The 12,662-nt window shown below is 36.1% G+C and overlaps 1 protein-coding gene across 1 annotated transcript; it reads left to right on the top strand.

Annotated features, from left to right (window-relative positions):
* The first annotated feature begins 9,692 nt into the window (after window positions 1-9,692).
* Window positions 9,693-10,421, top strand: LOC145163888 (F-box/kelch-repeat protein At3g06240-like). Its single transcript, XM_079082637.1, has one exon. The coding sequence runs from the start codon at window positions 9,693-9,695 to the stop codon at window positions 10,419-10,421; it is 729 nt and encodes a 242-aa protein (XP_078938763.1).
* The last annotated feature ends 2,241 nt before the right edge of the window (window positions 10,422-12,662 follow it).

A 12,662-nucleotide genomic window follows, 5' to 3' on the forward strand; every position in this document is an offset into this window, starting at 1 on the left:
TGTATAATATTAAAAAACTTTGTACATTACAGAATTAAGACACAAATCTAAAATAATTAAATCTATATATCCTAATTATTGAATTAAAACCATTTATTAATATTATTCATTCGGTTCGATTTGTAGTGGTTCGGTTATATCAATTAATTTCGTTTTGCTTAGTTTTTTCGATTAATATGTTCACCCCTAATTCGCTTTGTGTGTGTGTGTGTGTGTATATATATATATATATATATATATATATATATATATATATATATATATATATATATATATATATATATATATAGGGTAAAGTGAATATATGACTATCATGTATATACTATTAGATATAGAACCATCAAAATTGACTTCATTTTGCTTTAAAAACACAATTTTCTTTCATTGTTAGCTTCTTCTTATTGCTTTCGAACTCATATTATTTATGATTTTGTGACTCATCACCAACATCTGTCTATTTCGAATGTTTTTTTTTATTATACGTCTAATAGGCTTCATAACTTTCTCCGACACCTACCTTATGTATATTTGCATGTTTTTTTATGGGCTATGGAAAGAGGTTTATTGGGATTTTTAATCAACACTTTCAACCTACCTTTCACTGTAGTTTTTTATATTAAATTTCAATATGGAAACATATAGGTAGTTGGTAAATATTCTTATACACGGTTTGTGATGTAGAAATTAAACTTATAATATTCCGTAAAAAGTATATACGAAGCCTATCATAAGCTCTAATGAAGGATGCAAGATAGATACTAGGGAGATTTGATTGCATTTTGTTAAAACTAGGTAGTTTTTGATGGTTCTATACCTAATATTAGATATATAACAACTACATATTCCTTAAGCCTATATATATATATATATATATATATATATATATATATATATATATATATATATATATATATATATATATATATATATATATATATATATATATATATATATATATATATATATTTATAAAGGTGTAAACATTAAGTTTTTATAGTAAAATTACGAAATAAATACAACCGAATGAATAGGTAAACACTTTAATGTATACTAATAAAAGAACTATTCACATATTTTTAAGAATTGTTCGGAATCACAACTTTTCAAAGACTTATTTGATTACAACATTAGATGTCCTATTATTAATTTGTTTTTCTCTTGCCTTTGGCTAGTCTTTTATATAAAAATCCAGTTAAAAAAAGATGTCATATTGTTAAGATTACCGTCATTGTCTAAAATTAATATTTTTAATCCATTTCTGTTTTTAACTCTAGAAAATGTATCATACAACTACCCATGAGTGATTTTAGTCGGGGACAAAGTAAAACTACGAAACTTAATAAACGTTAATTAATAATACATTTCCAAAAAATAATTTTTTATGGGAAATCTTTGAAAAAATCTCATTATTTCTAGCCAGTTTACGGTTTAATCCAAAAATTTAATTTTTGAACAGAAAGTTCCGATTATCTATCTTTATACAATAATATGTCATTTCTGTTAAAAAATAAGAGCCGTTTCATTAATTTGTGCAAAATTTAAAATAATCGGGACTTTTATGTTCAAAAAATAAAAGTTGAAATTAAACCGTTAACTACCCAAAAGAATGAGACTTTATCAGAGATTTCCTTTATTTTTATAGAAACATAGATGTTTTTTCTTAATTGTATAATTGTTATTTAATTTGTTGTTAATTTCACAAAATGTTTAAAGTTATGAACAACGTTCTTTATGTCTAGAAAACAAGCATTATAATCTAGGACCACTAAAACTCTTGTGTCATATCTTAGGGTATCTATACCGGCTAGCTTAGACCGAAGAAGATTTAACCTAAATGGTTCTCTAAAAACGAGGGATGGTAATTTTCGACCCAACCTAGAACTCGACACGAACTCAATCTAAAAATAAATCAGGTTGGTTGAGATTTATGACTCGCCAACCCGCCAAATATATAGGATTTTTAAAAAGTATTTAATATTTAATAATTAATTGGTATTTGTTTGGAGCATGCTCTATAAGGCTAAAATTGAGAATCCTAAATCAATAACACCCTTCATAGTCTACAGTCCGCCCTTCCTTCGTCTCGTCCTCACCAGATCACCCCCTTCGTCTTGTTCGGCATGCTGACGAACACAAGATCCATCATCGCCATCAGTCATTTTAGTAATTTGTTACTTTGTCACCAACATTGCTCCATATTTAGTGTATATGCTTAAATGTTATTTAGTAATTAATTTTAGAGAATGTATAATCCATATAAATTTAATATGTGAAAAGTTAACTCGAAATAGACCCGCCGATCCTCTAACCTAAAATCAACCCACTAACCCGCGAACCTGTATAATTAAACAGGTTATGTGCATGGAGGGCGTTGAAGGGGGGGGGGGGGGGCAAAGTGGGCAGCCGTACAGGGCATAATTTTTTTGGGGCCCAAATTAAATTATTTTATTTTATTATATATAGTATATATATTTATTTAAAAATAAAAAATTTATAATAGTGATAAGACCTTTTTTTTCTGGCTCGTCCTAGACATTTGAAAACATTTGAATCTTCAGGACCGACTCTGGTAATGTGGGTCGCGTCCTGGGTTAATGTTTCTAACTTTCCAACTTGCAAACCTGAATAAATATATGGTTTGGGTTGGGTGGATATATTGTGACTCGCCAACCGTAACCCGATCCGATTGCCACCCCTACTATAAAAATTGATTCTCAAAGAAACCTATCGGTCTTTTTCTTTTGTTTTAAAAAAAACCGTTCTTGATGTGCACCTCTACATCACAAAATATTATTGGGTCGATATGGCTAACGGATTTATTTTCAATATATATCCTTTTCTTGGAGCATAGACATCATCCTTCTTAGGGATGAGCAAAATGACCGAACCGGCAGGAACCAGCCGGAACCGGACCCGACCCGGGAACCGGCTTCGGCCAAAATCAAGAACCGAACCGGCCCGGCGGTTCTATCGGTTCCCGGTTCCTACCGGTTCTTGTCGTGTCTTCAAATGTTGGAACCGGTCCTCGAAAAATAGCATCATACGACTTTGGTTTTTGCCGGTTCTACCGGTTTTTGTCGGTTCTACCGGTTCCGGTTATATCGGTTCCGGTTCCTACCGGTTCCCGGTTCCAAAAATCCACAAAAATAACGTCCCGGTCCCGGCCCGACCGGTTCCATCGGGTTCCGGTTCTGGTGCCGGTTCCGATTCCGGTACCGGTTCCGGCCGGTTCCCCGGTCCATATGCTCATCTCTAATCCTTTTTAATTCAAATATTTTATAATGTAGGGAACAATTTTATGAAAACAAACCACGAAAGTATATCAACATCGGGCCGGTCCATTTAGTGAAACCTATATGAATTGTATAAAGTCATCACTCTATTGTACTAATCCTTCATCCGATCTTCTTGATCGCAGTCCCATTCACCGGCGTTCCCCTTCTTCGGTGAGTGATTTATATACCCTTTTAAAGTTTAACGTTAGTTTCTTTTTTTTGGCTTGTTATATTTGTGATGATAATAACTTGTTTAAGTTTTAAAGATTCAATTTTTCGGAGTTATTCCGTAGCATGTGAAAATAGAACACTAAATTAGGATGTTTATAGGAAAAACATGTTAACTTTGAAAAGCAAGCAACAAAGATGGTTTGATATGTGATTACTACTACTAATTTCTATCTTTTTGGAAAACACAGAATTACAGAAGAATGTCAGATAATTTATGTGAAGAGTTGATGGTTGAAATCTTGACAAGACTACCACCAAAATCCCTCCTCCGATTTAGATCAGTCTCAAAATCATTATGTTCTTGTATTGATACTTGTATCAATAGCCCTGATTTCATCCGCATGCACACTTGTCGATCCCCACAAAGGATCCTGCTCACACACAAAGTTAAACGAACTCTAAAATACAAACGATATCGTAATGCCGCCTTTTGTACGTTACATGCAAAAGAGCAATTTCCATTGCCATTGTCATTGTGTACAACACCAGTCCTATTACCACGCAGAAAGGCCACTCCTCATGGTTCATGTAATGGAATTCTTCTACTGTCAGACGCAGTTTATGGTTGTGTGTTGTAAAATACGACGGATCCAAATTGACTTAAATAATATTAGCTCAATGCGGAATGAGATCAAAAATTATCAAAGCGTAATAATCACAACGTAATACGAATAAAATAAATAGAATAGAGACACAGGAATTTACGTGGAAACCCAAATCGGGAAAAAACCACGGGCGGAGGAAGCCGAGAAACAATTCACTATAATTTGCAGTGTTTACAGGGATTATGAAAGAGATTACAAATAGAGTGGGAGAGCTAAAATATACGGTGGTGTATCAATATATATATATATATATATATATATATATATATATATATATATATATATATATATATATATATATATATATTTGATTTGGTTCGTGGGTTCTTTTTTTTCAAGCCTTCTGGCTTAGGCTATTTATAGCCAAAAGAGAACATATGAAAAGGAAGGAAGAAGAGGCCATATCAATATGAAAAGAAAAAAAAAAGCCGTCCATAATTGTAGGCGAAGAAGAAGTTAGGCGCCCCACATGTAACTCACCGTCCATTCTCATTTTCAATTTCACACTTATATTACTATTCATAGTCAAACTATGAATAGTAAATGATAAGTTACAGAAATAACCCCTGAATTATTTGTCACTTGCTAATTTTGGAGGCAACTTTTCCACAATCTCCACCTTGACGTCAAAATTAAGCAATTCATGCTTTACGATTAGTCAAAACATATAGTTCATCAAACTCTAAAACTTCCATAAGAACCTGCAAATTTTATATAGAGAAATTTTTTTTCCGAAAAATAAATAATACTTCCTCCACCTACGAGCCTTCAGGCTCAACTGCGATCAGAAACACCCACCATGTCCAAACATAATTTGAACTTGGCTATAGGAAGACTTTTAGTGAACATATCAGCGAGATTATAATCTGTATGAATCTTGTCCACAACACAATCACCTTTTTCAATGATATCCCGCACAAAATGATAACGAATATCAATATGCTTTGTTCGGTCATGAAACATTTGATCTTTACTCAAGAAGATAGCACTCTGGTTGTCACAGAAAACTGTGGTCACCTTTATTCTATCATCGAGTTCTCCAAATAACCCCTTCAACCAGATATCTTCCTTAACTGCTTCTGTAATCGCCATGTACTCTGCCTCGGTAGAAGACAGGGCAACTGTAGACTGTAACTGGGCTTTCCAACTAACAGCACAACCATTTAGAGTAAACATATACCCTGTAATTGATCTTCGTTTATCCAAATCTTTGCCATAATCTGAATGAACATATCCGAACACCCCAGTGTTAGATTTACCAAAACTTAAACACATAGAAGATGTACCGCGTAAATAACGAAAAATCCACTGTACTGCTTTCCAGTGTTCTTTCCCCGGGTTCGCCATGTATCTACTAACCATGCTAACAGCATAAGCCAAATCAGGGCGCGTGCAGATCATAGCATACATCAAAGATCCAACAGCACTAGAGTATGGAACACGTGCCATGTAAGCCATATCAGTCTCATTAGTAGGACTCAAAGCGGATGATAGCTTGAAATGAGCTGCAAAAGGTGTGTTGACAGACTTTGCTTCGTGCATACTGAAGCGTCTTAGGACTTTCTCAATATAACTTTTCTGAGAAAGATGCAAGATCCTAGACTTCCTGTCACGAATAATTTCCATACCTAAAATCTTTTTGGCAGCTCCTAAGTCCTTCATTTCAAATTCAGCTTTCAACTGGTCTTTTAACTTCTGAATCTCCTTCATATCTTTCGCTGCAATCAACATGTCATCCACGTACAAGAGTAAGTAGATCTTTGAACCATTGTCACCTTTCTTAAAATAAACGCAGCTATCATAGGTGCACCTGCTGAATTTGTGACTGGTCATGAAAGAATCGAACCTCTTGTACCATTGTCTAGGAGACTGCTCGAGGCCATAAAGAGATTTGTTCAACTTGCATACGTAGTTCTCCTTTCCAGGAACTACAAAACCTTCAGGTTGTTGCATAAAAATCTCTTCCTCAAGCTCACCATTTAGGAAAGCTGTAGTGACATCAAGTTGTTCTAACTCAAAATCGTTAGAAGCAACCAACCCCAACAACACACGAATGGAAGTATGTTTGACAACTGGGGAATAAATGTCAGTGTAATCAATACCAGGAATCTGACTGTAGCCTTTAGCTACTAACCGAGCTTTGTATCTTAGTTTATCATTTGGGTTGACAGGTTCCTTGAGCTTGTAGACCCACTTGCATTTAACTGGTCTCTTCCCTTTCGGAATAGGAACTAAATTCCAAGTACTGTTTCGCTGCAAGGATTCCATCTCATTTTGCATAGCTAGCATCCAATCATTTGAGTCTTCAGATTCGATAGCCTCGTCATAATTCGTAGGCTCCGTTGTGGACTCAATATTATCAGCAACAATAAAAGCATAGGCAACCAAATCAGATTCAGCATACCTCTTCGGAGGAATAATCTGTCTTCTCGGTCTATCTCTTGCAATGCTTGGAGTAGTAGCTTGTGGTTGTGAAGGTGTTGAATCTTCACCAACAACATGCTCATCCGACGAAGAAGAATCTTGATGCTGATTTGTACTCTGATTAGTGGTAGGTGAAGTAGGAAGCTCCCCCTCCATTTGAGCATTCTCTTTATTTGCTTCGGATGATACATCTGATGCATCTGTTCTTTTAGAAGAGTCAGCAACTGGTTGAAATATAGCAGACTCATCAAAAGTAACATCTCTTGAGATGATAATTTTCTTCAAATCAAAGCTCCATACCTTGTAACCCTTTACACCTTGATTGTACCCAAGAAAAACGCATTTGATTGCTCTTGGTTCTAGCTTCCCATTGTCAACTCGTGCATATGCTGGACATCCGAATAGGTTTAAATCTGAATAATTTGCAGGTTTACCGGACCATAATTCAAACGGAGTTTTCTTCTCGATTGCTCGTGACGGTGATCGGTTGATAACATAGCAAGCAGTCGAAGCAGCCTCCGCCCAAAAAGACTTTGGCAATTTGGAATTAGAAAGCATACACCGGACCTTCTCCATAATGGTGCGATTCATCCTTTCAGCTACACCATTTTGTTGAGGTGAATGGACTACTGTGCGATGTCGAGTAATGCCTTCCTTTTGACAATAGACATTAAACTCTTCTGAGCAAAACTCAAGTCCATTATCCGTACGAAGATACTTTACCACCAGACCTGATTGCTTTTCAACCTGAACTTTCCAATTTCTGAAGGTAGAGAAAACGTCTCCTTTATGTTTTAAGAAGAAAGACCACACCTTCCTGGAGAAATCATCAATAATAGTGAGCATATAAATAGCTCCACCTTTTGAAGCAACTCGAGCCGGTCCCCACAAATCCGAGTGAACATAATCAAGTGGTCCTTTCGTTGTATGGATACCACTTGGAAACCTCACTCGTTTTGCCTTGCCATATACACAGTCTTCATAGAAATTCAAATCAACAATCTTTTGTTGACCAAGTAAACCTCTTCGACTCAATTCTGACATGCCTTGAAAACTCATATGGCCGAGTCGAAGGTGCCAAAGACGGGACTGATCTGGATCAGAAAGAGACTTTGAAACAACAGCAGCATCACTCGAAATTGTTTGCCCGTTAAGAAAGTAAAGATCTGAGGTTTTTCGTTTGGCTCTCAGTTTGTCGGAACCGTCTTTGAATACCCTGAGAACTCCACCTTTACCAGCAAACTCGTATCCCTTTTTGTCAAAGGAACTGAGAGATAACAAGTTTCTTCTGAGGTCAGGAACATATCTAACATCCCCCATGGTTCGAATAACTCCGTCAAACATACGGATCCTGACTGAACCATGTCCAAGAACTGGACATGTAGTATTGTTACCCATCAACACATAGCCCTGGTTAACCTTTTCAAATGTGTAAAACCGACTTTTGTTGTGACACATATGAAAAGTACAACCAGAGTCGAGTATCCAATCACCAGTGGAATCCAGTTTATCTGAATAAACTGTCAAAAGTTCTCCAATACCTTCGACCTCAGCTAGATCGGCTTCACCCGAAGTGCTAGCTTGTTTACCATTTGCTGCCGTCTTCTCTTTTTCTTTGTTCTTCAACTTGAAGCATTCTTCAAGCACATATCCCTTCTTGTGACAATAGTTGCAAAACTTTCGTTTGCCTTTTGACTTGGATCTGGTTCTGTTGGAAGATTGAGAAGTTCTACTTCTCTCTGTTGTTCTTCCTCTGGCATTCAAACCTTCGGCTTTAGCATCACTTGAACCACCACCAGTAATATGCTTCATCTTCTCTTTGGAATCCAAAGCTGTATAGACTTCATCTAAAACTAGAGTGTCACGGCTATAGATAATAGTATCACGAAAATGGCTATAGGATTCTGGCAACGACGATAGTAAGAATAGAGCCAAGTCTTCATCTTCATACTGAACATCCATATTCTCTAAGTTATTTACTAACTCTTTAAATGTGGATATATGTTCAGCTAAAGAGCCTCCTTCAATCATCTTGAGATTGAACAACCGTTGCTTCAAATGCAACTTGTTTGGTAAGCTCTTGGTCATTAACAGTTGTTCCAACTTTAGCCATAAAGAAGCCGCTGACGTTTCTTTTAGAACATCTTGCAAAACATCATTTGACAAGTGCAAACGAATCTGGGATAAAGCCTTCAGATCTTTCATCTCCTTTTCTTCTTCGGTCCATGTATCGGGCATCATATTGAAACCCAAGAGCGCCTTGTGTAAATCCATCTGAATGAGAATGTCTCTCATCTTTACTTGCCACAACGGAAATCGGGTGTTACGATCCAGTAGTGGAATATCGTATTTTACCGAAGACATGATTAATTACTTGATAAAATGATCCCAACGAGCTAATATCACAACCTGGATGCTCTGATACCAATTGTTGTAAAATACGACGGATCCAAATTGACTTAAATAATATTAGCTCAATGCGGAATGGGATCAAAAATTATCAAAGCGTAATAATCACAAAATAATACGAATAAAATAAATAGAATAGAGACACAGGAATTTACGTGGAAACCCAAATCGGGAAAAAACCACGGGCGGAGGAAGCCGAGAAACAATTCACTATAATTTGCAGTGTTTACAGGGATTATGAAAGAGATTACAAATAGAGTGGGAGAGCTAAAATATACGGTGGTGTATCAATATATATATATATATATATATATATATATATATATATATATATATATATATATATATATATATATATATATATATATATATATATATATATATATATATATATATATATATATATTGATTTGGTTCGTGGGTTTTTTTTTTCAAGCCTTCTGGCTTAGGCTATTTATAGCCAAAAGAGAACATATGAAAAGGAAGGAAGAAGAGGCCATATCAATATGAAAAGAAAAAAAAAAGCCGTCCATAATTGTAGGCGAAGAAGAAGTTAGGCGCACCACATGTAACTCACCGTCCATTCTCATTTTCAATTTCACACTTATATTACTATTCATAGTCAAACTATGAATAGTAAATGATAAGTTACAGAAATAACCCCTGAACTATTTGTCACTTGCTAATTTTGGAGGCAACTTTTCCACATTGTGGAAATGGTGTAATTAGTCTATGGAACCATTCAATCATGCATCAACTAACCCTGCCTGATTGTCCTCTTCGGAGATGCTCTGCGATCGGGCTTGGATTCGACCCAATGACTGATGATAACAAGGTTGTGAGTATTCCTGCATATGGAAATACAAGAATTTTAGAAAGTTCATTTGTATACGCCATGAAGACAGGCGCTTGGCATCCGATTGATTCCCCTACGCCTTTGTATTTTAAAGTGTTATCAAGGGCACGTTATCTCAATGGGGTATTGCATTGGGTGGTCGAACGTTATTCTACTAATTCAAATTACATAAAACTTGGTTATATAATGACATTCGATTTGAGCAGTCATGTTTTTGGGATGATTGATTTGCCAAAACCCGGTTGGAAAACTCAAGAACTAGCAACCATCCATGGTTCTCTGGCTGTGATTTCTAGTGTTTCTAACGATAGTTGGATTTGGGTGAGGGGAGAGGCTAATGATTCTTGGTCTGTGGTTTCTAAATTGAAAACAGAAGATGGAGCAGAATTAAGGAAAGTGTTGGAACTGACCAACAATGGTGATTTGTTGCTCGATGTTTTATTGAAAAAATTCCATGTTTACACTCCTAAGACAGGGGCACTATCAAGACTAGCCGGCTTCAATGATGCTTCTTCCTTGGTTGACATGGATGCGTATGTGGAAACCCTTGAGTTGTTTCACATAGGGACTGCTTGTGAGGAGGCATCTCCTCTTTTCTTGCAGACTTCTTCTTTCAAATGAATATCAAATTATTTATTTTCTTTGTACGAATATGAAAAGTTTTTGGAATGATCCTTATTAACGGACACATTATTGCATCTTATACATTACTACTGTCCTGGGGTAATCTTAGATATTGCTTTTCATAATCAACATTTCAATCATCTTCAACATCAATGCAGTCATAAACCGTGTCAATCTTTTAAATAATAGCAATGTACTTTATTTATTCGTATTTTCTTAAATTATCATCAAGGTGACATTTAAGCAAAAGAAGGGTTGATCGCCACAATTGGGAAGGAGTCATTTAAGAAAATGACAGAATCTCACCAATATGCATCAAGTGAGGAGGAGTATATTCGCACAACAAAAGAAAAAAAAATGGTAAACCATAAACAATAGGTAGGCTGCCAAAAAACCATCACACAATACTATAATTGAGTTTTTTACTTTGCTTATTTTTTGTATTTAAGTCAAAATGGTGGGGTCCAAAAAATTAACACTACAAGTAACAGAGCCTTTAGCGGCGACATCAATAGCGGCGACATGGAGCTTTAGCGGCGACAAATTAAAAAGTCGCCGCTAAAGGCATATGTCGCCGCTATTGGTGTCGCCGCTAAAGGCTGAACGACACCGATCCGCTCTTTGACGTTCTGGCAAACACGAATCGTCCGATCGTCGTTCTAATCCAACGGCTAGAGTGCCCGTGGAACGCATAAAGGAAATACCGGCGACTTTTGTCGCCGCTAAAGATCCAAAAACGTCGCCGCTAAAGATAAAAAAATGACGCGGTAAAGATCCAAAAAATGACGCGCTAAAGATCCAAAAAAGTCGCCGCTAAAGATCCAATTTGTCGCCGGTAAAGGTGTCGCCGCTAAAGGCCGACGCAGTTAACCCCAAAAAACTCGATCTTTTTCCTTTTGCTCTTTCTGTTTCACTTCCTTCGCCTCTTTCTCTTCTCTCGTCTGCATCTTACTTCGCCGATTATTGTGGGATACCAGTGAGAATTATCAATTTTGGGTGTGTGAAATAGTCCACAAAGAATATACCACCGGTGGAGAAAGATTTTCCGCTGAGGACCAAGCTTTTCCGACGACACCAAGCTTTTTCCGGCGACACCAAGCTATTTCCAGGTCAATTTTCGGTCCCTTTTCTCTTCTAACATCGATTTTAAGCTTATTGGAGTGATTAATTGTAAAAAATTGTCAATTTCAGTTTTGTTGATTGTGTTACTACGTTCCCGACCACCACCCGCGACTACTGCCACCACTGGACCATTTTCATTGCTTTCCGCCACCACAGGTTCTCTTTACTTCTATTTATTGTGAAATTTTAGTTTAATTGCAAAATATGTGTAGTTGTCTCAATTATTTGAAAATTGTCATATGTATGTATATTTGATATTTGTATGTGAATCTCTATAAATTTGGTGTATATATGTCAATGTATGTGTGTTTGATGTATATGTGGTATATGTGTATTTGGTAGAAGTATGTTGTTATTATGTGAAATTATGTGTAGTTGGTCTAAATACCTATGTAAATGTTTATTTCTATCTAATGTGAATTGTAATAAAATTTGTATCTGTATATCTTATAATTTTTCAGGAAATGTTGTCAATTTGTCTTTTGTTTGTGTATACCATGGCTGCTGTTATGGGCCGTGGACATGGGGGTGATGGAGCTGAGGACCCACCTTTCCCAGATGGTAGAGGTGTTGGTCATCATGAGCAGGACCGTAAGTTTTATTATGAATTTTTATTTACTATTTTTATTCAGTTATTATAAATTAAATACCATTTCTAATAATTTCTAAGTACATTTGTAGTTGAGCAACGTGCACGTACGAAAGTCCGAGGCAAAGCCAAAAATATAAAGCTTGAAAGAGCGATATTACAGAATAAGGGCAAACCGAGGCGGAACAACAATATGTAAGTAATTAATTATACTTTTATTATATAATTAAGTGTTTATTTATACTTAATTGTTACTCACTTTTGGGAATTACAGAATCGGTTAGTCGAAGAGCTCTTAGAACAAACTGAAGGTGAAAGTGAGTTAACACCCACTCAAGAAAGAGCCGCTTTTTAGAAAGTATTAGGAGTACGACGTGGTCATATCAGAGGCATCGGCCGTAAACCTTCTGTTTTCCCACCGATTTCACAGCCGTCACAACCACCACCACAATCATCACAACCATCACAGGTAAAACAAGATTATTTAATTTCAATAAATGCATGTTGAGTTGGTAATTTTTGTTGGT

This window comes from Lactuca virosa, chromosome 3 (assembly GCF_052849685.1).
Source record: "Lactuca virosa cultivar CGN04683 chromosome 3, Lactuca_virosa_CGN04683_v6, whole genome shotgun sequence".
In the NCBI taxonomy this organism is placed as follows: Eukaryota; Viridiplantae; Streptophyta; class Magnoliopsida; order Asterales; family Asteraceae; genus Lactuca; species Lactuca virosa.